The sequence below is a fragment of the Terrapene carolina genome, unplaced genomic scaffold, assembly GCF_002925995.2.
Source record: "Terrapene carolina triunguis isolate 2854851 unplaced genomic scaffold, T_m_triunguis-2.0 Scaffold192, whole genome shotgun sequence".
Taxonomy (NCBI): domain Eukaryota; kingdom Metazoa; phylum Chordata; order Testudines; family Emydidae; genus Terrapene; species Terrapene triunguis.
The window spans coordinates 8,672,874-8,699,069 of NW_020664543.1; the positions used below are offsets into that span (position 1 = coordinate 8,672,874).

The window sequence follows — 26,196 nt, forward strand, 5'->3', positions numbered from 1 at the left end:
ATTGCTCAGGAGTGTAAAAAATCTACAGCCTGGAGCTACATAAATAAAGCGACTAACCCGCACTGTAGATGCCACTAGGTTGATAGAAGAATTCTTCAACCTAGCTACTGCCTCTCAGAGGGGCAGATTAACTACAGCAATAGAAAAACCCCTTCTGTCACTGTAGGAAATGTCTACACAATGGCACTACAGGAACACAACTGAAGCACCGTAGCTGTGCTGCTGTAGCACCAGTAGTGTAGACATTGCTTCAGTTTTTACCTCAGGATAGCTCATGGGCATTAATTATACTGAGGTAAAAAACACAGCTTTTTGACAGTGAAGACAAGCCCTTGGGTTGCTGCTCAATAGTTAAGGTTGAGAGTAACTTTCTGTTATAAGGCCAATTTTCCCCTCAACCTCACTTGAGTTCCTCAAAGATGGACCTTTCCACTTCACATTTTGCATGTGTGGTCTGTGTCCTGTCCAGCAGAAGTGTCTCTTCCTCTGCCCCCCACCATCTGCCCTCACCACCCTCAAGCTGGAGATGTGTTTGGACAAGGCCGTTTTTGGAGGGCCATGGCATGCAGGAGACACAGGTGTTTTGGAAATTTCTTGTAACTTTTTCTTTTTTGCCCTGTCTTTCAAACAAAACTGGTTCCTCCTAGGAAATTTACCTGATGTTTACTTGAAAAATCTGGGTGAGATCTTATGCACAAGACCAATTGTGAGCTGAGTAGAGGCATATTTAGGGAGCTATTCACTAGCAAATTAGGAACATCAGATGGGTCTTTTCAACATTTTAATGGGCACCACTGACAAATGGAAATCTAATCTTTCACTTAAGGGGGGGAGGAGGAGAAAGGAAGAGTCTCTAGCCATTTCCTTGTAAGGTTCAAATTATAAACTATTGCAGAGAAGTTTGTCACGGTGATTTTTCCAGTGAAAAATTTAGGGGAAAACCACAACTTATCTATCCAGACATTTGCAAAGATAGAGATCACTGGCGCGCGCACATATGCACAAAAGCAGCATGGACATTTCAGCCGTTTACAGGCTCTTCTGTGGTGCTCATTCATCACTATGGCATCTGAGCACTTCACAAATACCAATTAAGCAAGCCTCATAAAACCCCTGTGGGGTAGAGAGGTCCAGGGAATGGGACACTGGCAGGGAATAGGGATTCTGTTCCCAGCTGGGCTTGCAGACTTCTTGTGTAACTTTGGGCAAGTCCCTTCATTCTGTGCCTCAGTTTCCCCTTTGATTGTCTGTCTTGTTGCCTCTTCAGGGCAAGAATTGTCTCATACTGTGTGTTTGTACAGCGCCTAGCAAAATGAGATTCCGATCTTGATTTGGGGCCTCTAGGTGCCACCAAATACAATAAGATAGCAAAATATTAAGTAATTATATATTATAGGCACAGAGGGATTAAGCAACTCACACAGGCTGTCTGTGGCAGAGTCAGGACTAGAACGCAGACCTCTTCAATCCCAGTCCAGTACTTTCGCCATAAGACCAGATTTCATCTCACAGCCAAATGTGGCAAATTTGGTATAAAATTCAGCTACATTTTTGCAGTTTTCTTCTCCATTATCCACCCAGTTGTACTTGGGGGAAATTGGGCAAATGGACAGTTGGGGAAGCGCAGAGCTACATAGCCCCAGATATGTATGTCGGGGTCACTGGCTCAGTAGTGAGAGACAAGCACCACCTATCGAATCACTAGTACCATTTCCTTCAGTACAAGGACTTTGAAGGTATCCCATCTGAACAACAGCCCAATATTTGACCATGTCCCTCAACGGCATGCGATTTGTTCTACTTCACAGCATGGCCGTTTGCAACTGAAAAATCTTTTATAAAATCCAATTCTGAACTGTTTCAAGTCAATCTCTCTCTCTCTGGAAACTCAGCTGTGGGGAACCTCTGAAATTTGTGAAGTACTCACCCGGCATGCATGAATATGTAGGTTAGGTACCTCCAAGCCTGAGCACGGAGCTGAGGATGATACACTAATGAGTTCTTCAGGTATAAAGGATGGGTGACTTGCAGCACAAATCTGTCTAATACCACTCCGTTGTAAAGAAAAAAGGCAACCTAGAAAACCAGGGAGATTCTTCGGTTAATGAACACCATCCCTCCGCTGAAATAAACTACAATCCAACATCCAACTTGAGCAATAGGTTCCCCCAGCTATTACAACATGCTTAGACAGCACTATAGCGTACTAGCCATTTACAAATATACATGATTACAAGGTTCCTGTTCTGAGGAACTAACAAACTACAATTAAGATACATTTAAAAAAACCCTCAAAAACAAAATTATTTTAAATCTACATACAACCTTTCACTGCAAAGGACCCAAAAGCACCTGAGAAACTGCAGCTGGACAGCACCACTGAAATGCAGTCACCACGAGCAGGGAAGTGAGGAAAGCTGAGGGGTTTTATTGAAGAATGATAAGGCAAGCACCTACCCCTTATGAAAGGTACCAGAGTCTTTAGCATCCATGCAGAACCTTGCTTTGTATGGTCTTCTAAAGATCCCCGGATGGAGTAAACTCCATAGAAACCAAATGTATCTAGCTCAAAGGCTAAAGGGGATTTGGACCGAAGGGACAAGAGGTTTTAGGTTTTCCAGCCAGATGACTGGACTACTGGCTCCACCCTTTGCCTAGTGGCCCACTGACAACTAACTTAAGCAGAACTTTGAAGCCGTACTGAGGTACCACACCAGAAGCTCATGCAGTGGGAAGCAACAGATGAATGACCTAGACTTCTGCAAATCTCCAATTTAAATGTGAAAGTGAATGTGTTGATTTCACCCTACGGCCTATTCACGCAGATCACCAAATGAGCATCGAGTGTGGCCACAGGGGCAATGCGGGTTCAAGAGAAGCAGGCGTGTTGGCAGAGCCATGGTCTGTATGTGTGGGGTAAAAGTCTCCCCACACTTGCTGGTGCTCTGGGAGGGGTTTCCAGGAGCGGCGCAGTAAGATACCTGCCTCTACAATGGTGATGGCAATCATGAACCAGGGCGGAGGACAGCAGGTGTAACTGTCGTAGTACCACTTCCGGTCTATCTCGCGTGGCAGGGTCTCATACGCAACGTGTCGAATTAGCCTCTGGGACAGGCTTAGTCCCGACTCCTCCAGCAGTGCCTTGCTGCACAGTCTCCTGTTCCCCTGCAGAATGGCTTGGCGGAAGCTATTGGACCTTTTGTTGCTCATCTGAAAAGAGAAAAGGGAAAAAACATGAGCCCAAACCATGGGCCAGTGCGACTTCTCAGGTGGGAGTACTACCAAGCTGGGACCATGCAAGCCTAGGCCCAGTGTGACTGTCCGTGGGGAGTGTTACCAGGCTGGAGCAGCGGGATCCTGAAGATCAGTCTGTGACTATCATGAGGCAGTGAGTTCCACCTGACCGGGGCAATATGAACTCCCTTTGACTGTCAGAAAGTCCGGTATCCCTTCCCACTCCCGATGGCCTGCTCCCTTATCTATCTCTTGACTCACTTCCCTTTGGAATTAGCTGTCAATTAACATACATTGAGCATCCTCCATTTCTACCTTCAGAAATCTCGTGAAAACCCACCTGATCAAGAAGCATTCCCACTGTGGTTCAACCTATAATCCACACACTCACACCTTTCCAGCTCTTCAGGACATGCATTTTCTCTGTTGTAAATGACATGTACATTTACGGCACCACATCACTAACAACTGTGTTCCTAATTTGCAGCAGTTGGTGCTAGTGCAGGTTTTACACAAAGTTTCAAAGAGAAAATGCTAAACTTGTATTGTGTATCAAAATGATCACACTAGCTACAGTAGACAACAGATTTAACTAATATTTAGAGAATCCTAGCTATTATAAGCTTGCAATGTTTGTTTGTTTTTTAATTGTTACTATAACAAATAGAGGGGCAGATTTTCAGACAGTTTGGGCTTACAACTGCATGACTAATTTGCATATGCAATTACCATGATTGAATATGTACAGCATTAACTTATTATCTTTTTGAGCACACAATTTCCCAATTTGCATGCACAATAAAAGCACTTGCACTCACAGATTAGGCATATGGAATTTTGTGTCTAACTTGTCTTAAAAATCAGGCCCTAAATACCTGGCAAAGGGATAATTGGCCTGTATGTCAAACAAACCTGTTGCACAGAAGCATCACATAGCTGCTATATAATATGCCTAGTTTTCTCTCTGGATGAACCCTTGGTTCTGTGGGATTAGAAAGTGAAAACATTTGTGGATGAGCAAGCTCGTGGGGGAGTGGATTTTGCATTACTCAGGCTTTTACACTGACAAATATACAAACTTTTATTAAAGCTAGTGTTTAAAATCAAGTTTACACAGGTTAAGAAGGAAGGTACTGGGGTCAGGCTTGAGTTATGAGAGATTACAAGTATCAGTTACAAGATTCACAAGAGACATACATAGTACATAACCAGCATAGACCCAGATTGGAGTGCGGGAGTTTTTAAAGCGTCAGTGAATAAGTGATCTCGGGTATGCCACCCACAGAATGTATTTAGAGTCCAAGTCAGTATTGGTGTAGCGAATAGGTACATGGGCGGGGTGCGTCCCTTGGTTTGTCAGGGAAGGAAGTGGGTTATTTCCCTGACCGGTGTTCTCGTTTACTCGTCCTAGTTCTGACGGTGTCCCGTGATGTGCTCCGTGTAGATGTCTCTGGACCAGGGCCAGCTCCAGCTTTTTTGCCGCCCCAAGCGGCGAAGCGGGAAAAAAAAAAAAAAAAGAAAAAGAAAGCCGCAATCGGCGCGATCGGCGGCACTTCGGTGGCAGCTGTACCGCGCCGCTCATTCTTCGGCGGCAATTCGGCAGCGGGTCCTTCGCTCCGAGAGGCACTGAGGGACCCGCCGCCGAAGACCCGGACGTGCCGCCCCTTTCCATTGGCCGCCCCAAGCACCTGCTTCCTTCGCTGGTGCCTGGAGCCGGCCCAGCTCTGGACCACCTGATGGCGTCGGACACCATGAGCTGTCTCATGAGTCGGCTACATATGCAGTGAGGTGAATTTGATGGACTCCTTCCAGTTCTGAGTGAACAGGTGTCACATCTCAAAAACTACCAGCAGCCCTAACTGGGTCCCCTCCTGGGCAGGTTCGTGGCATGTCAGTAGGGCATTGTGTTGGGGAAGCATGCACTTCCACTGCTCACTCTGAGGCCTGTTCTGTGTCCACAGTGGAGGACTGTCAAGCTAGCACCACTCACCAGCAATCAAAATGCATTTACAAAAACTGGAACGAAAAAGAAAAAATCACACAAATGCTAGTATAACACTCGGCACCGACAGCGCACGTATGGCTGTCAGCATCCAGGCTACGCTACTACAGCTGGAAAAAAGGCTCTTTTAAGGGAGACACCTGGATCTTATTCTGCATTGTAACTTTAATTCTTGTGTGATAAGCTGCTGACAATAAACTGGGTGTGGCTCCCTGCCTTCAAAGCAATTACAACCGCTTGAGTATTACATTCCCGCATAATCGAAGTGCAGCAGAACTCACCCCCTCTCCTTACCTTACAAGCGGGAAGAAAGCACTATGCGCTAGCCAAAAGCCAAGCTGTGGACCTTTCCCCTAACTTACTACATTTTCGCAGCCTCTTAATCCAAAAACATCTGCTCCAGCACAGTGCCAGGGCTGAACAAAAGAAATACAGTACAACAGCACTGGCTTCTCTGCAAGGTGTAGGGCTAACTCCTGCTCCCCTCAGTCACACAAGCAAGCTCCTTCACTACTACTTGTGTGAGTAAAGTGAGCAGCGTTTGTTCTTGAATCATTTGCTCTATGAAAAGTCTGTGCTGACTTGTTCTCTTATCATTCTACATTCTGTCTTAATACCAAGGGCTGTGCTTAGAATAGGAGTCCTGGGTCTATGGACTCCAGTTGCCAATAAATTATGCTGAGAAGCCTCAGAATTTTATTTATTTGGATTTATAGAATGATAAGGTGATATCTGTCCAAGTGCTCTGGGCATCCTGCCATTACCCACTTATAGTTAAATCAGACAGAGGGCTATGGGATCAAAGTAGATAGGCCAAGGAATCAGTCTCCTTGCAAGGGCCAAACGCAGTCCTTTGAAAGAGAATGTATCTGATATTCAGCATACAGGGTCTTAATCAATAAAAACAATAGCAAATGAAGTGGCGTAAGAGTCTTGCATTGCTCCAGTGCATTCTACTGGGTTTCCAAGAACTGGAAGCTTTGCTGGCTCCTCACACAGATGTTGGAAGGGATTTGGTAAGGTAAGAAGATGGTTTGTGGTGTGCCACCTCTCCAATGGCTGATTACAGCTCAGGATACAGACAGAGGGTCCAAATTCACCCCAGCTGTCACACCACTGAAATCAGCGGCTTTACACCAGGAATGAGTCTGGCCCAGAATCTCAGTTAATGAATATGGAGAAAATGTTTACAGCACCACCCCGGCCATAAGATGCACATCACAGAGCCCAGGAGAGGACATTCAGATCTCTTCTTTCTCTAAGGATATTTCTTTGACACACTCTCCAATGGATCTTCTCCCAGCTCTCCATGTATAAAACTACTACTCCAGAGAGATGAATGGAGACAATGGGGTAGCTGCCCATTTCTGGCAGGTGGGTGTCTGTTTGCAGCACTTGAGTTGCTGGTGGAGCATTCCCCAGAGCTGTCACACACAAGCAGATGGTGGCAGCTCACTACTTCTCCTGGCTGGGTGTCCCAGTACACAGGTGCTTCCCTTGGCTGTACGGCTCTCTAGGGCTGGGTGAGCTGACCACTTTGACTGGAACTAGGGAATGGCAGCATATCCCTTCCCAGGTGCCTGATGCAGTGTCACCGTTCTAAGAACCTGCCTTTGTGCAACTTGTTTGCCTGCTCTTGGTGTGGACTTGTTCCAGCCCAACGCACATTCCACACAGCCTTGCATCTTGTGTCACCATTTACCCCTGGTGGAGTGGGTGTACAATGCTACCAAATCACAACAGTAGCACTTTACATCCATTCAGCACAGGCAGCAAATGACCACACAAGATGCAGGGCAGTGTGGAGTCAGGCCCCTTGCCTCTTCTTAGTCCCCACATCCATTGCTCATCATCTAGCAGTCTTTTCCTACAATCTCACTGCTACTAGCAGGAAAGCCTTCTCTCCTCTGCTGCTACTGCCACAGATATCTCCCTGTCTCTCTATCAAATCTCAGTTGTAAACAGTTCTGTTCTCCGTTACCTATCGTCGCTTTCCTCTGCTGTTGCTGGCTGCGCTAGAAAGGATTATTTAACAGCATTTCAAGGATGCAGATTGTGATGAAAGACACTGGGCTGCAATTTTCAATGGAGGAGGGAGACAGAGAAGGAAAAGCTTGGGGAGGATGCAAAATGGCAAGATTCCTACTGCCGGGAATTCGATTTCTGCAGGAGGGGGCTGGTTGTGTGTACTGAGCCCCTGTTCAGATCAGGCCCCGAGATAAAGAGCCTTCATGCTGGACCCTGATTATAGTCATGGCCCAGTCAAGTGCAAATGCTCCAGTGCACAATAGAGCTCCCAAGATCCAGGGCCATGGAGTGGGGATACAGCAGAAGTCTCAGGACATGATCCAAACTCCATTGAAGTAAATGGGAAGACTTTGGATCAGACATTAATTTCATGAACTTGTTCAGTCCCCTGAGAAGGCTGGGACCCAGGGCAGTAAAGAGACAGACAAACAGCAGATTAAGAAGCTATTTTTGCTTGGACTGAGGCTGGATGAAAAGCCTGTTTTTTCTTTGGAAGAATCCAATCTTCCCAAACAGAGCTTCCCATATGGTCACAATTTACTTACTTGATTTTGGAGGTTATATAATATTGGTATTTATGAGCCAAGCATTTAATCACCAGCTGAAAGAACACTGAGTCCATTGTTGGCTCACACGTTATTGCGGATCCAAAAACACAAGGCAGGCGACCCCATCCTCTCTTCATGCAACTGATCTGCAGCTTCTTTAATGAGCATGATATTAAAGCTGCAGGCAAATGGATATATAAAGCATTATATGAAAAAGGAACAAAAGCCACACACTCATTGAGGGCTCAGTCTCCTCTAAATGGCTCTCTATTATTCAGGATGCAAGGGAGAAAGAAACCTCCTTTGTCAAACGGCCAAGTGAGCACAGGCCTGTAATGATGGCAGAGCTCTGAACCTGTAGGCACACAGCTCACCTCTGATGGCAAGTGGGTTCCTTCTGGTATAAACATCCCAGACAAAACCGAGTCCAGAGTTTAGCTCTGAATGTCTCCCCACTTTCAGAGTGCTCAACATCTGGGGTGTTGGGTTGAGTCCGTTCTAGAGAAGGGACTAACTATGCCCATTTGGATCTGGATCTGAACTGTTTCTAAGATCAAGGGTGTCCAAACCCTCAAGCCATTGTAAGAAGGGGCCAATGCGCCATTCCAATCTAGAACCAACTTTCCCCATGACTTCAGATCGAGAGCTTTGGGTCAACCTGATCTTGAAAATCTGGAAGCATCAAAATATTAGATTTACAGGCAGCTTTTCACAAGATCCGCAATGGCAATGGGAGCTTCTGGGTACAGAGCATTTTGAAAAAAATCAGACCCACTTCATTAGGTGCCTACATGGGAGCTGCTGGAGTCTTTTGGCCCATCATGTTCTCGTCCCTACAGACACCTGCCCATTGGCTCCCATCTCTGCTGAAATCTATTAGAAACATCCCTTTAACTAGGGATCAGTGAACTTCCTCACCTCAAATAGGACGTTCCCTCCCACCCTGAACCTTTATCTGAAACTCAAACTGAATCTTAGAGGTTCAGGAGACCCACGTCTCACCAGCAGTGGCTCTGCTATTAAGGGACCATCCCAGAGAAAAGGGAGAAAGAACTCTCTGACATACACATTTAATATCACAACTATGGTGCATTCCCTTTCACAGCTAGTAATTTACTAATGCAGCTCTTCCAAAGAAAGGATCTCTGCAGGGACAGCTGCCCAGTCCCCTGACTTATGAGGGGCACACTCCCTTAGAATATTCCCAAAATACCACAAAGAGGCTGCTTTCAGCCCAATTTTCTGCCCCTAAGAGGCTTGGAAAAGCGTCAACTTTTGCCCACTGAGCCTAAACTTTAAGGTTTGCCCCTGGCTACTTTTAACACATCCAATACACGGTGACAGGCAATTTGCTCAGCCTCCCCGCCCCATATGATTCTCCCAGAGACAAAGCACTAATATGAGAAGTTAACGGAGGCCTTTTAAAAGCCTCCATCAGATTCAGTTTTACAATCCACTTTACTTATAAATGCTGTATTTCTAATGAATTTTGCTTTCCAGATTCACACTTATTTCCTTCCCTCATCCCACACTTCCACAAAGCTCTACAGTGGATATGCGTAGGCTCTGTCCAAAGCACACAGCTCAACATCAATTTCATTTCCCGCATATGCTTCACATCCTCCTCCTTTTCATATTAACATAGGAGCACCTTCCTGGAGAGCCTCCACTGTCACAGAGGAAAAACCAGTCGTCTTTAAGGTCTTTTCTTTAACCTGGCAGTGGATTTTTAATTTGAGGAATCATAGAAATTACAGATGGAGAAGATCTAATCAATGATCCAGTCCCACTCCCAGCCAGCGCAGGATTGTTCCCTGTTCAGTACTTTGTCTGCACTAATTTTAAATGTCCCAAGTTCTAGAACGTTCACCCTTCCCTTGAGAGAGACCTACCCAGCTGGTAGGTCTCACTCTCAATGCTCCTCCTAATGTTTCCCTTTTCAGCACATAATTCCACCCCTTCTAGTGAATTCCCTTTGAACTGCGCCCAAATAATTCCTCTCCTACCTTGGAATTTATACACTTCAAATATTATTTCTAATGTAAAGGATTTTCTCAGGAAATGATTACTAGTTATTATTATTATTTTGGGGGAGTTCTATGGCTCGTGTTCCTTGGGAGAACAGCCTATATGATCACAGTGGTCCCTTCTGGCCTTGGATCAATGAATATTTCAGACCATCATGTCCCCGCAATTTAGGAGAGTCAGTTTCAGATGGTAAGTCGTGTTGCTCATGGGGCAATGACAAGAGGTGAAGCATCTCAACACTGCTGAATGGAGGGATACAAGTAACTGCATTCCCAGTAAATTCTAGCAGTCACAGCTTAGCCCCTTCTGGCTTTCACAGCCTTCGGCGCCAATTACATTACAGCAATGCTGTAGCCTGGCTACAGGCATATAGCAAGAGAAAACACATTCTATACAACTCTTCGGCCTGCTCCCACAAACACTTACACATGTTTGTAACTTTACTACCATAAGTACTCCCACTGGTTTCAAAGTTAATCAAGTGTACAATGCTTGCAGCATGGGAGCCTAATGTCTCTATTCAACTCTCTCTCTCCCTCCAAAACACCAAGACCAACTGACACACCAGAAACTTGCGACCTTTCATTTTTGGTTTAGCTGCTGGGAAGGAGGCGTGGAGACATCTGAGCTGAAAAGAGCCCAGATTTAATTTTCTGAAGTGACTGAATGTTTTTAAAATGTATTTATACCATTTCATAATATTATATATATATATAAATTAAAATGGCCATTTAACTTGACATCTCGTGTATCAAGTTTCAGCCATAAGTGATTTGAAACAGCTGAGAAATCATGGCTTAGGATGGAAATTCCTATGCCAAGTTCCACTCTAATAAGCGTAATGATTAGTTGCTAGACTATTTCACTGGAGAGAACATTCTCTCGTCTGCTGCTGCATATACCATGTATCAGATGGGCTCAAAATGACACACAAGCTGAGCGTGCTCAGACAGCACCTCTTGTATCCCAGTTATTAGATTTCAAAATCCTGGCATGGCCCCATGACAGCTCATATAATGGGATGCATGCAGCACTTTGTGTGTCAGCAATGACATGCGACAAGATCCTACTGAGATGGGACCAATGGGAAAGCAATCCACACAAAATGGTTACAATTTACTTGTTTAAGGATGGCCATGTGGATGGGGCCCTGTGATGGGTCAGCATGTGGTGCATCTTCATTGAACTCCTCTTCTTGAGAGGAAGAACTTGGCATACAAGTACTGTAAGGGATTCACATGAATGAACCAGGGTTTTCAAGTGCCACAGAGAGAAGCTATGTTTTCTCAGCTTCTCCCCCTCAAGATATCATATTATTCCTGACCAAGGCATCTTGTCCTGTTTGTGCATACAAGAGCTTGTCATGAATTACCACTATTGACTACAACCATGTTCCTCACTTTATACCTCCCTCCTCCCCTGCCCCAACCATCAACCTTAAGCTCCGTCTATGCTAGGGAAATGTGCACCAGATTAACTGCACCAACACAGATTAACTGTTACACAAACACAACCCCCCTAATGAAAACACACCATATTAATGCAATGTGAGGTTTGCATCAGTGAGGCCGGCTCTAGTAAGTTCAAGCCCCTTTTACAGTGGTGCAGTGTGTCTACATTGGTTTGTGTTGCCGTAGCTATATTGGCGTAACCACGTTGGTGAAAATTTCCTTAATGTAGACAGGCCCTAACATACGAATCATGCACTAAGCATTATGTTGTATGTATTGGACATACATAATATACACACCAATGGGGCTCACTGCCACTGAAAATCTTCCCCATATATAGAATTTTATTAACTCCCATTATGTGAGTTTCCATAGGGGTTGGGTACCTACTTGTCACTGGTGTCCTTAAAAATTCCCCCCGATAGGTCCTTCAGTAAACAGTATAATAACACTCTCTCCCCGCAAGTATCTCCCAGTGCTGTAGGTTCACCATCACGTGACTGATGACTTCCCACTGCATCCAAATAGGAGGACAGTATTTGAGACCCACTGATCAATGTTTGTTGCACTGTCCCCTGTGCTGTGACAGATTCACTTCCTCTAGCTTAGGCAGAACGAGGAACCCACTGATCAGTGGGTTATATACACCCTCCGGACAGAGGAAGATTATCCCAAGCTTTTAAGGCCAACAGTTTGGATCCTGGACAGGCCCCCACTTACGTGGCAGACACCATCGCGACCAATACCAGGGACTGAACCAGGGACCTCCAGAGCTAACTGCATGAGTCTTTACAGCTTGACCTCAAGAGTCAGGCTGTCAAGCTGAAAGTTGCAACAGGCCCATGTTCTCTGAGGCTTAGGCACAGAGTGGGGCATGTGACACACACGCTGACCAGCAGGGTATCTGCCCTGCTTTACAGATTGGTAAACCGAGCACAGAACAATTGAATGACCTGCCCAAGGCTGCACAGGAAGTGAGAGGCTGATCAAAGTTTGCTACACTGCATCAGATGTGTGGCCCATCTAGATCAGAATCTTCCTCTCCAACAGTGGCCAGCACCAGATGCTGCAGAGCAAAGTGCAGGAAATCCTGCAGCTGGAAATTGCGGGATCACCTGTCCCTTGAGGAAGTTTTCTCCTACCCTCTAAGAGCTAGAGATTGGCTTAAAATGAAACATGAGGTTTTATACCCCTTCCAAAACTATTTCTCCTCTTTCCCCTCCACCCCCGTATTTACTATTATAGCTCTGGATGTTAGCCAGGAATAGAACCCGGGAGTCCTGTATTCCCAGCCAGCAAGACAGCCAAAGAGAAATGGAGTGATTTAAGTGCTTTTGCATGGTGGAGCTGAAGGTCATGTGACAAAGTTCCTCCTCTGCGTTGGTGGGTCTTGCGCTTATTGGCGGATTTGCTCGCCTCAGAGATTCACAGCAGCACCTCAGTTTGGCCACGTTTGCTAGTGGCTCAAACCTGCCATTCACTCAGCTAACCTCATCACTGCTCAGCATGGGGAAACGGAAGGAGACCAATCTCCGCAGTCTCTGCTGATCCACCTAGTGGGTCATGGGACAGGCCAGGGACCTTCCCCTCTGGTGGGACCCACAATCCATGACAATCCTCCTGTATCCAATAGGGAGTTGGGAGGGATGGGGGGAACCCAGGCCCACCATCTACTCCGGGTTCCAGCCCAGGGCTCTGTGGATCACAGCTGTCTACAGTGTTTCTTATAACAGCTGTGTGACAGCTACAACTCCCTGGGCTACTTCCCCATGGCCTCCTCCCAACACCTTCTTTATTCTCACCACAGGATCTTCTTCCTGATGCCAGATAGCGTTTGTACACCTCAGTCCTCCAGCAGCACACCCTCTCACCCTCAGTCCTTGCACGCCCCTCAATGACTGAAGTGAGGGCCTTTTTAAACCAGGTGCCCTGATTAGCCTGCCTGTCTTAACTGATTCTAGCAGCTTCTTAATTGGCTCCAGGTGTCCTAATTAGCCTGCCTGCCTTAATTGGTTCCAGCAAGTTCCTGATTGTTCTGGAACCGCCGGTTACCTTACCCAGGGAAAAGGGACCTGCTTAATCTAATCTATCTGCCTTCGATCACTCTCCTGTAGCCATCTGGCCCGACCCTGTCGCAGTCATCCATGAAGTTAATAACTAAACTGGGTTGAGGGATGGTGCAGGAGGCTGCCCTTCTCCAGAAGGTATCACTCACAGGGCACAAAGGAGAGAAGAGACGGGGCTAAAAAACCTGTGTGGTTTCTACACTGAATATTTGCAGGTTAGAAAGAACAAGAAGATCCGCCCAATGGAAATTACACCTGGCTGGGGGGAACTGTGAAGATACAGATTCCAGTTTTTAAAGCAAAGGTCTTTTATACATAAAATGGTTACTGGAAAAGGAATGGTGTTTTAGTGTCTAGGGTAAGACTTCATCGGAGACGTGACTCATTTGGGCAACCTTGGGGTTTACTTGGCAGTGCCCCTATAATCACAGATTTGGGGTTTATTGTGCTGTCGAATTACACCCAGTGAGTGCAGCGCAACGTTTATATAATCCTTCTATACAGACTATTTAAATAGAAGCACAGACCCTAGGAAGCCAGATAGTAGGAAACTGGAGATATGATTTATAGCCTTTTTATGACTGCGCTACAAAATATTCCCAAGTACCATTTAAAAAAAAAAAGAAGAGGGCTTAAATCATTCCCCACTCCCCATTAACTTGCAGACGGGATACGGTATGCAACTCCTTAAAAGCTCATCCCATCAAAGATAATAAAATCGTCATGGTGATAGTTGATCCACCAAAAAAGTCAATAGATTAAATCTAATGTTTTCTCCTTTTTTTATTAGCAGCTTTTCACTGATACAGAGCCCCTCCCCCGCTGGTGATTCTCAAGCCAAGTCTGACTAAGTATAATAACCAAGTGTCACACACACCGTGGACACTGCACCACTGAACAATGATCTTGTGTGAACCAGATCAAGATACTGTACGGAAGGCCCGCCGACAGCAATTCTGGGTCCCAGGGCAGAACAGTCAATGGGCCCCCACGCACGCACAAGCTGCACCCCCGCGGACGTGGTCCGCCTGACATTTGGGCAGTGCCGTGCCTGTGCTGGCTGGTGTCCAGCGAGCTGCCAGCTGCACTGCTGGGCACGCTCTTCCAGCACGGCCAGGGCTTCCATATGCCCGCCCGGTAGGGGTGCCAACTGTCTAATCGCGCAAACCCAAAGACCCTTGCCCCGCCCCTTCCCTGAGGCCACACCCCTGTCCTGCCTCTTCTTGAGGCCACGCCCCTGCTCACTCCATCCCCCCTCCCTCTGTCGCTCGCTCTCCTCCACCCTCACTCACTTTCACCAGGCTGGGGCATGGGGTTGGGGTGTAGGAGGGGGTGTGGGCTGCCTGCTCTGGGAGGGAGTTTGGGTGCGGGAGGGGGTGCGGGCTCTGGGAGGCAGTTTGGGTGTGTGAGGGGTGCAGGCTCTGGGAGGGAATTTGGGTGCAGGAGGGGGTGAGGGGTGCAGGCTCTGGGAGGGAATTTGGGTGTGGGAGGGGGTGTGGGCTCTGGGAGGGAGTTTGGGTGCGAGGTGCAGGATCTAGGCTGGGGCAGGGGGTTGGGGGGCAGGAGGGGGCCAGGGGGTCGGTGCTTACCTTGGGTGGCTCCCGAAAGCGACCGGCACACCCCTCTGGCAGCGGCTCCTAGGTGGGGGACTCAGGGGGTCTCCGCGCACTGCTGCCTGCAGGCACCGCCCCGGCAGCTCCCATTGGCCGCAGTTCCCGGCCAATGGGAACTGCAGAGTTGGCGCTGGGGCAGCGGCGCGTGGAGACCCCCTGCCCCCGCGGGCCGTTCCAGTTGCTTCCGGACGCTTCCAGAGTGGTGCGGAGTGAGGGTGGGCAGGAAGCCTGCCTTAGCTCTGCTGGTGGTGGCAATCAGGGGCCCCTGGGCCCTTTTAAATCACCTGGGCCCCTGGGCAATTGCTGTCTTTGTCCCCCCCCCCCCCCCCCTCCCATGGGCAGGCCTTCTGTAAGGTAAAAAAGAAAGCTGGAAGCACAGAAAAAAAACAAAAAACACGGAGAGCTGTATTCTACAGCCAAAAGCAGAACTCCTATAAAATGCCTCACCTCATCCCTTACAGACACCTCACTTTAATGTTGTTCACGACTGAACCCTGCCTGCCCCCAAACAATTGCTGCAATGCCCAAGAAAATCCCTCATATGAAGCTACTGTGCACAGGCATATGCCGGAGATTCTGGGTGACATTCTGGCTCCATTGAGGTCAATAGCAAAACGCCAATTAACACCAACAGAACCAGGATTTCACTCCATGAGAAAAGATGCACTGAAGGTGGAATCAGGAGTCAGAAGCACAATAACACCCGTGGGAACCAAAGCAAATCAAGTTACACCTCTGAACTGGTCCAGAGGTGGGTGGGTGGGTGGGTTCAGATCCTAGGTTTGGTCCATTTCCAATCTGAACATTCCCAGGAAGTTGGCCTGGTGTTGATCAAAAAGATCAAGAGGTGGCTTGATTACAGAGTACAAATACCACAACAGGGAGAAAATATTGGATTACCAAAGGCCTCTTTAATCTAGTGGAGAAAGGCATAACAAGAAAACAAAGGCTGCAAGTTAAAGCCAGATAAACTCATATTAGAAATAAGGCACACATTTTTAAGGGGGGGGGTTATTAGCAATGGGAACAAATTACCAAGAGAAGTGGTGGATTCTCCATCGCCTGTCTGGAAGACATGCTTTAGTCAAACACAAGGTATTGGGCTCCATATGGGAGTAACTGGACTAAATTCTGTGGCTTGTTTTAGGCAGGACTTCAGACTAGATGATGTAATAGTCCCTTCTGGACTTAACATCTATGAAAGCACCCACACTGTTCACCAGAGCTAGGCAGGACAGAGCCCTGTTCTTAGCAATGTGCTACCACCAGGGTAATGGGGGGGGGGGGGAGAGAGTTTGCCATGTGATTTGGAAAGCATCTTAGGAAAAATGTAAGTACATACATACAAAGCTTCTAAAGCAGGTCAGACGGAAGTCACTGGGGAGACTGTGCAGTTAGTAGTTAGAGCGTGGCTTGAGGTGGGAGCTAGGGAGCATGCCACATCTCACAGGAGGTTCTCAGCACAGCTTGGATTCTGGGTCATGTGTGCCTACTGGCTCTGCAACGCTCCCCCGCGTGAGCCATGTCCCACCCCTTTAAAACTAACAACATGTGGAAAGTTCAACTTGGAAAAATCCTTTCAGAAACCAAAACAATGTGAACTTTTCATTTGCAACACAGCTGATAGCGGGGGTGTGCGGCTATCGCCAAGATCTCTGGAAGGGGAAAACAGAAGAGCTCAGAGAGGCTGCTTTTATGGTTCCTTTCAGTGGCGTAAGTTGCCAACAAAAGGTTTTGTACACAGAACAATTGTCCACAATGCGTGACCCTGAAAAAATGCAGAGGGAAAAGGTTACGAAGTTCCAAGACGACAATGTATTTGAAGGGCTATAAAACGACGTGCTGCACAGAGCCTTTTACAACCCAAAAGGAAAACACGACAGAATTTCATAAAGGCAGCCATCTATCTATAGAACTCTGGAACCAATCGATAGAATTCTGTAACCAGGATATAACTCTGCATTAAATTCTAGAGACTGCTTTAAAAATCCAGTAAAGGACACAATTCTCTATTCAATTTGATCAGTTTTTAGAGTAATTTCAATAGAACTCTATTTTTTATTTTCAGTTTAACTCTATTGGTTTCATCCTTACTAAGTTTTACAGGAGTTTTCCAAAAGGGAAAGATCCCAACAAAACCTCATTAAATTCCCCAGTCCACCAAAATGTCCTATAGAATTTAATAGTGATTATGGCCCCAGTCGAGGAAACACTTAAGCATATGCTTATTTTTAAATACATGCTTATATATCATTGAGTTCCAGTCAAATAGCTGCTTAAGTGCTTTGTTAAATCAAGGCCTGAACCAACAAGGCCTATGAAACTTTAAAAAAAAAATAGTATTAAGTATTTCATGAGATCTTTTCTATGGGTTTTATGAGCAAACCTATAAAATTCTATAGCCAGGCTACTGATGTCTATTACATTCTATACGGTGATTCATAAAACCTACAGAATAGTGATTTGCTATTAAATTCCGTAGGATCTTTTCCATAAGATTGCCCAGAGCAGCACATTTTAAAAAGCATACTAACCGTTAAATTTCAGGAACCAAATTTTGGCCCTCCATTTTTGCCTGCAGAACGGGTGCAGTGAAATGCTACCAGGGCAGAAATATTTTGCTCTGCTATCCAGCCAGCCATGGGCCTTGGTTCAGATGCCCACACAGCTCACTTAGGCCAGGACCCTTAAGTCTTGTGGCTCAGTGCTGGAAGATGCTACAGGGAGCTGGCAGAATGTCAACTCCATTGATTTTGGAGGAACTAGGGGGGTTCTCCTTCTGGCTGGGGCTTTTCACACGTACAGACATAGCTGGATACCAGAATTGGGCCCCAGGTCTTACACTAATGTCATTTTTACAGCACCCAAAGCCTGCTAGAGCAACTAGACTGTGTGACCTCAGGGGAGTCACTTCACCTGTCTTTCCCCTTCCACATTTTGTCTGTCTTGTCTAAACTGGAAGCTCTTCAGGAAAAGGACGGTTTCTCTTATTATGCATGGAGAGCACCTAGCCCATTAGGGCCCTGATCTCTGTATATATTACTCATAGCAAATTCTGATACAGCGCCCTCCCCCCCACTCCACTGAAGAGGGAACTATCCCAAACTAGCCTTTCCTTCTCCCTCTCTGATGACCACCAGGCATGCGTCACTGTCATGCATGAGCAGGAAGAGCAGAGGCCACAGATGCTACCCAGCCTTTTCAGCTTGGTTTATTTATTTGCTTTCACAGAGAACAAGTTGGTGTTGGAGGCTGCCAGTGCATGGCCTGGGCAGTTCAGAGGAGAAAGGGTGGGGAGCAGGAAGGCTGCTGGGCTGTTTCCCTGGAGGAGGAACCATGCTGGTGCCAGGAGTGCTGGAACAATTTATATAGTAGGCGTGCTGAGAGCCATTGAACCAAACTGTAAACCCTGTAAATGATGGAAACCATGTCAAGCCAGGGGGTGTAGCAGCACTCCCAGTTCCAGCACCAATGGCTGGCACCTGTGAATCTCGGATTAGGGTGATTTGATTATTGTTGTACAGCTGACACAAGGTTAAAAAAAATGCCTTTTGCTAGGATTTGCCTCCTATGAGAAGCCACTGAAATCTAGACACTGACTGGGGGCACTGATCCCAGACCTGGGTAACAAAGGATCTGGTTTAAATTAGCGGATACATTTTGCTCAAAGCAAAGATGCTGCATTAGCTTAAAGTTACTACAAAGCTACAGCTAACTATTTATTTTGGAACCCACTGTATTGCGTTTCGTAAATCACACTGAGGGCTGTTTCTAGGAGCTTGCCTGACATTCCCAGGGTGTTGAAATAGCCAGTCCCTTCCAGAGACAGCTGTTGCCCCCAACCCTCCTTGCTCCACACAGCTTCTCTCCACAATCTTCATCAAAGAGCTGGGACAACACAATGAAACAATATCTGGTATTTCTGCCACATCTTCCACTGGAGGATCTCAGCCAGTAGTTACTAATATTAAGCAAGCCACAGAAGAGGTAGGTAGCTATCATCGCCCTTTTACATACAGGAAATCAGGCCCAGAGAGGTGAAGGAACATGCCCATTTCTCACAGTAATATCTGTGGCACAGCAGGGACTAGAACCTAAGTCCACTGGACTTTTAAACCTGCACTTTATCTACTGCAATACACAGAGACACAGATGGAAAAGGCCAGGTCTACGGCAGACACTTGCTGGTATAGCCATGTTGATTAGGGGTGTGATTTTGTGCTTTTGCCAGTACAGCTTATTTTGTTCAGGGAACTGGTGTAAGCTATGCCCGCAAAAGCACTCCTCTGCAGGTATAAGCTATACCCACAAAGCTTTTCTAGCGCACACTAGGCCTTAGGCTGAAATTACCTTCCTTAGATAGTCATGGCCCCACGATAGGCAAGTGATTTTCATAAGAGAAAACTGTAAGCACAAGGCATGATGCCAGGTTATAACTCTATTGTATTACAAGGTACCAAAGCAGCTTGGAAGTTGCTTTGTATCACTCTTCTGCTATGATATAAAGTAGAGGCCAGGCTGCTGGCTGTACTGTAGCAGCTGCTCCCTCCCTGGCTCTGGTGCCATACCTGAGGAGGAACCTGGTGCGGCTCGCAGGTCGCCTGGTTTGTCTGATGTACCAAATCTGTCCCATGTTTCCAGAGAGAAGAGAAAGAATGCTTGGCCGGGAAGCAGAGACTCCATCTCTACGGGGATCCGTAGCCCTGCTGCTCAGCATTGTTGGAATCGCAGGACACGGTGTGAAAAAGTTGACCTGCGAGGTCCCCGGCTGCCAAAGGCAAGTTGTGTTCAACTCAGTAAATAATGTCTCGGCTGTAATTACTTTCTGGATCATCTCATCTCTGAAGGTAGCAAAGTTAGTTAAACAGCTTTGGGCTTTATCTCCTCCTGCAGCTGTTGCTGTTTGTTTACAGCCAGCACTTTCCTTGTGTACTTTCAGTGTCTCCTCTATGCCAGAGAAAACCAACCGGATAACAGAAATATACAAAATACATATTCGTTTTCCCAGCAAGCGGCTTTTCTTCCCAGTGTCTGAGACAGGAAAAAGCCACTTGTGATTGCTTTTTGCTGTTCTTTGTGGCTTCTTGAAAACATGTTCTTTTATAAATAAAATATGTATATGATGCAGTATTATGTTTTATACATACTCAATGTGATTCTCATACATATAGATGAGAAATCATTCAAAATGATTCATTTACCTGATGAATTTCACTCTGTTTGTGAACTGCATCAGCAGACTTCAATGTTCTAGAATTTATTCATTATTCTGAATTGTTTGCTGAATAATTTCTAGGGATAATTTTGGGGTCTGTAGATTATTCCGAAGCAGACTGTTGCAAGTTTTCACTATTCAAAATTCAAGCAGGGCATGTGGGTAATATTTATGGTCCCTTATTGGATGAATAACTCTAAGTTTTCAGTGTGATACTGAATTCTAAATGTGGCTTTTTGTGAATATCCTCTAAGCTTTGCTTAGAGATCACTATTTTCACAAACATTCCAGAACCAAAAAGCTTGTTTGTTAGAATATTTCCAGAAAATGAATACAGAAAGGACAAAAAGAGTTTAAACAATATGTTTAAAGAATATGAATGAATGTTAGTAGAATTTGCCCACCCGTCATATTACACAGACACCCATGCTTTTCAATTATGTATTTGATTTTTTTAAAAGATGTATATAATGCCACCATCCTAGTTTCTCTGGGCACATATAGCATATGTAATGGCGCCCTGTCTGGATTGCACCGACACGTTGCTCCAAAGTACAGGCCTCTACCTCTTAAACTAACATGGAAGCTGGAAGCAATTGCAGGTGGATATCTTTTATGTGGTTGAGCCACTAGAGGGGGACAAAGACAGTTGACCATCATCAAACGCACACACTGACAAACATCAACTCAATTCATTGAAACCTGCTCCCAGGTTACCCCATAGCACACAGCTGCCACTCTCAAGGAAGAGTCTAGTTTAAAAGATGAGCTTTAAAGCAGGCTCTGAAGGTCATGCCAGTTTTGGCTTCGCTGGACCAACCCGTGAAGCAAATTCCAGAACAGAAGGTCCTCCACCAAAGAAGTGCTTCCATTAGTCCCTGCAGACCAAACCTTGGGGACATTAGTAGAAGCTTCCTGGCTGATCTGAGAAGTGGTATGTAAGGGGAGAGGTAGGCTGTAATGCATCCAGGACTGGAACGGATCAGGAATTTTCTGACAAAACCTGTTTTCGTCAGAAAATACAGATTTGGACCTAAAGTATTTTGGGAAAACGTATCAGGTTTGACAAACCACAGACAGGTTTCCTGCCAGACTGCATGGTGGGCTTCCATGGAGCCTGGGCTTCTGGGGTATGTGGCCCCAGGGCAGCCCCACCATGCAGAGTGCCCCAGAGTGAGAGACACCAGAGCTTCCAGGCTTCCTGCCACAGAGCCAGGAAGCCCGGTCTCTAACCAGGACTCTGTTCCTGGCTCTGCAGCAGGGAGTCTGGCAGCCTGGGAGCCCCATGTACTGAGCTGCTGCCATGGTCTGTGAAAGCAGCAGGTGTCTAGCACCTCTCGGCGTCAGACCATAAGTGCATACCCAGGCTCTGTTACAGCCCATCAAGATAAACAGATCCCTGATTTCTGATTATTTATGTTTTGTGTCACTGCAGCGCCAACATAGATCGAGGCGCCACTTTGCTGGGCACTTAGAACTGACGATTCACAGAGACCAGACACGCAAAGGACGGCAGGAGAAACACAGCGGGGTGAAACAGACGGGCCAAAGTTGCAGTGGCAGAGCTGGGACTAGAACCCAGGTCTCCTGATCCCAGCCCAGTGCTCGACTTCCTGTCCGAGGGGCTTTTTATTTGACTTTCAGACTCCAAGTGACAGTAAGTGTCACACCCAGCCCAACCTCCCTGTGGGCGAAGTTTGTGAAGAAACCCGTGAGCTGCTTTTGTGACACGCAGGAACCCAGGAATCTCCCTCCTTCTTCATTCCCTACATTACCAACCACATCAGACATGGCCTCTGAAACCTGCCCCAGCTGGCTGGACCCCCTCCCCACCCGTGACTAGAGTTCTGTTAGTGCCATTTTGGCTCCGGCTCTTGCTGCTAATAAAGTCACAGTAACGTGGACTTGTTTGGGAGGCCCCACAAGAAACGAATCAATAATGTTTTAACAGTTCAGAATGTTCACTCATAAATATTGATAGAAAAACACCCAGCCACACTCAAAGTCCCGGCGGTGATGTGTATAACAGATGATCTATGTTTCCCTCCCCCAGATTCATCACCACAATCTCTGAAAGCAGATCAATTCATCACACTAACTAAGCCAATGAAATAGGAAAATCAATCCTCAGACGAAGAGCAAAAAGCAGAGGTATTTAATTATTACCCAACAGAAGGTATTTACTTATTACTGCACCAGAATCTTCAGTGCTGTGAGTAATTCCCTACACAAGACTGCAACAACTGTATCCAGTCTAGACTTCAAAGTACTTTAATGGACTGCAAGGACACTTACATGCAAGTACTTCAACGCAGGTATTATCTATCATACACGTTCCATTTTAGCTATTTGTAAAGTGCTCGTCGGCATAATTCTTGGTGCCATGCCAGGTTTTCCTTGATAATAAGAAAAACGTCTCTCCAGTGGTTGAGCTTTTATAAATGTATGAAACATCCCAGGTTTCCCCATCTATTCCAATGTCACCCCATTCCGCTGAAGGAGATTTATCACTGCTTGTGCCAGATGGAAGTTCATCGCACTCACAGGTCCACGCACCTTGGGCATTAGATTACAGGTATTTCCAGTGGATTTTTGCATTGAAGTAGTGGAACCATCTCTGGCTCAAGCCTTCCCTCTCCGCTATTTGCTGTGAGGCCTTTGTGGGTGGGTAAAGTAGGTGAGTGAGAGGGAATTAAAGGGGCAATCTTTGAGGACTACCAGCCCCCATCCAAAGTGAAAAATACATCTTAGGCTAAGGGATGGTCAGTCACTTCTAGGAGTGCTTTGAACACCTTTCCACAGCTCAGCGACCCTAGAGAGGAGGCTATCTGCTGGGCACAGAGTGTTCAGATCTGCCCTCTGAGCTTTCCTTCCTGTCTTTTGATAAGGTATCTGAGGTTATGTATAAAATGTTTTCGTATTCTTCTGATGTGCATGACAGACCACAACCAAGCTCAGGACCCCACTGTGCCTAAGAGACCCTCCCTGCCCCCAGGAGCTTACAAACCAAGTAGACGGGGGAGCAGAAGCACAGAGCCGGGAAGTGATTTGCTCAAGGTCACACAGGGGCAGGAACAGAACCCAGCCCCACGGCCAGAGCCTTAGTCACTAGACTAGTGGTTCTTAACCTGGGGTGCACGCACCCCCTGAGAGTGAGAGATGCCCTTTCTGGGGGTGCGAGACAGGCCAGATTTTTTTAGAAGGTAAATCACCAAAAACACAAATTAAGCACGAGCATGCAAGTACAACCTACTTTGTTTCATCAAACCTATGTATTTAACAAAATTACAGTGGAGTCGCATCATAGGCGCATTTAACTTACGCGATTTTAACTATGCGCGCTCAGCAAAACAAAACAAAAAAGAGAAAAATAACAATTTTAATACTGTACCTGTAGTGCGGGCGATTCCGCCCACCATTCCACTCAATGACCATTTGACTATACGTGATTTTCGCCTTACGCGCGGACTTCAGAACCTAACCCCCGCGTAAGATGCGACTCCCCTGTATACATTTTTTAACGATTACTGTAATATACAAACAACAAATATATCTAGGTTTAAAGAACTGACCTACTTCAACGATTTTTGATAAGGGGTGTGAAAACATATTTTGAGAACTAAAGGGGCGCAGGCTGCAGTAAAGGTTAAGAGCCACTGCACTAGACCATGCTTGCTTGTAAACAAACAGGTTAGAGCCCAGCTATCAAATGAATCAGATGGGCTGGTTTTACAGCAATCTCATCCATGCTTTTTCTGATCAATTTTATTATTCCTATGTTGCTCTTTGCCTATTTCCTCAGCAGGAGCGTGGTATGAATCTTCTAAGGAGAGTGAAAGACTACGGCAAGGAGAAGCAGCCTTGGAAAGTTTGATTTATAGCACCCACTAAACAGCCTGGGGGAGGTGAAGAAGAGGCACCATTTATAAGTAATTTAGCTTTTCAGCACCTGCGGGTCTATTGATTAGCTAGAGCCAACATGTAAATGAGGGAGATAAAGGGAGAGGTGATAGGAAACCAATCACTTCTTCTTATCAGGCTAACTCCATAAAATATAATGACGTTTTCCTTTCTGTACAAGCATTTCAGGCAGAAACGGTTCAGGATTGTCTCTCTTCAAAACCTGCAGCTAACTCCCCTTCCTACAAGTGGGGATGATGTGCCTGGGTCAAAGAGGATCTTAGTTTAGTTGGGAATTGGTCCTGCTTTGAGCAGGGGGTTGGACTAGATGATCTCTTGAGGTCCCTTCCAACCCTGATATTCTATGATTCTATGATTGGGTGATGGGTCCCAGACAGTTCTCCAGACTCCTAGTGTTAGCTCCATCAATCACATTTGCTTTGTGTCTGGGTGGACTAGGCATGCTGGTTGGTAGTCAGAAAGGCCTATGGTTCTAATCCCACTGTTAACAACAATTCACTGTGTGGCCTTGGGCAAGTTATTTCACCTCTCTGCCTCCAATAAAAGGAGTTGAACGATGCTTGCCCCCAAAAGGTGTGCGGCTTAAGTAGTAAAATGCTCGCACGGGACTTTGAACACATGAAACTGTATATGGGTGTGAAATATTATCATTTACCATTGAACATGGGGTATTACTGACCACTCTGTCCATGAGCCTTCAGCTGGTGGGGCTAGGTGATCACTCACCAAACTCACAGCATTCAGTTTTATTGCTGCTGCATTTCACGTGTACATAAAACCACACAAGGAGCTGCTAAGACGGCATGATTAAACCCAACAGATCTAGTTCAGTGCCTCTTCCTAGGGTAATTTCACCTCGCTGCTTACCCACAGCTGAGGATGCCTGATAGCTCGACCCTGGTATGCTTTTCCCGTATTTATTGAACTCAGGCACTACAGGATACACAGAGGGAGCCTGCAGCCTAAACTGAGAAAACAACAGGTAAGTAATAAAATGGAGGGATTGCTGGTGGGCCAAGAGAAATTTCCCCTAACAAGAGTCCCATTCTGCAGCAGGACCATGCAGCACCTTCCAGCAGGGCCTCCAAGGCATTTTAACAGGCATCACTAAGGTGAGGCAGGAGCGCACTATTACTCCTATGTTATTGATGGGGAAACCAGAGCACAAAGAGAGAATTGGAGCAGGATTGCACCTTTTGGAGTCAGTGGCAACACTTCAATGGTGCAGGATCCAAGCTCTTTACCCCTGCACCAATGGAGTAAATGAGAGCTTGCCACTGGCTTCATTGTGTGCCAGCCCACGCCCTAACCTGCCTCTTTCCCCTCACCGTTCGGCTGCAATGCCCATAGTCAGTGCATCCCATCTTTGCCACCCCCCATGTTCTCCACACTGTGCTGCTGCTGTCGGGAGAGGAGGCGGAGGGGAAAAGAGAGTCAAGGCAGGTGGTGATGGTGGGAGCAGGGCAGAATGTGTAACGTAGCCAGAGCTAGTGAAACTAGCGAGTGTGTTTGTGGCGGGAGTTGGAGGAATTGTGGATGGAGGGTTCCTGCTGAGCAGGCGACACAGGAAACGTGTCCCAGCCCTAGCTGCGATAAAAGGAGAAGATGTCCTGTTTCCCCAGGACTCAGCTGGCGTAAAGGGGCTCGTACCCAACACCACGAGGCACGGGGGCTCAGGCAGCAAACCTCACTGTAGCTTTTAACCTAGCCCTGGGTGGGCCACGGCAGCTGCCGGTTTCAGCTTCAGAGTCTGGGCTGGCCCGTCTCCCCTTGGTTAGGTTGCTTGCTGGTTTTATTTTAACGTCAGGCAGCCGGACTGGTCATTTTCACAGTTTACGCCAGCTCCTGCGCTGGAGAATTATTACGGCTCAGTGCCTCATTAGCAACATTCTTTGGTCAGATGGGATCAACACAGGCTTAGTTAGAACTTTTTATAGAGTGTGAGATTCCTATACCTACAGCTACCCAGAGAGAAATCTACCTTTGAACAAAACACATCATGCAGTATATTGACTGACATATCGAGACAGACAGAGTGCACGACGGAAAGAAAAAGGAGAATCTTTACTGTCAGCCGAGAACCCCCGGGA

General features: G+C 46.5%; 1 protein-coding gene across 1 annotated transcript in view; it reads right to left on the bottom strand.

Moving 5' to 3' along the window:
• Window positions 1-26,196, bottom strand: part of RHBDL3 (rhomboid like 3) — a 63,688-nt gene that overhangs the window by 27,497 nt on the left and 9,995 nt on the right. Inside the window, 2 exon segments of the mRNA XM_029912208.1 lie at window positions 1,928-2,076; window positions 2,986-3,210. Coding sequence (XP_029768068.1) covers window positions 1,928-2,076; window positions 2,986-3,210 — 374 coding nt within the window.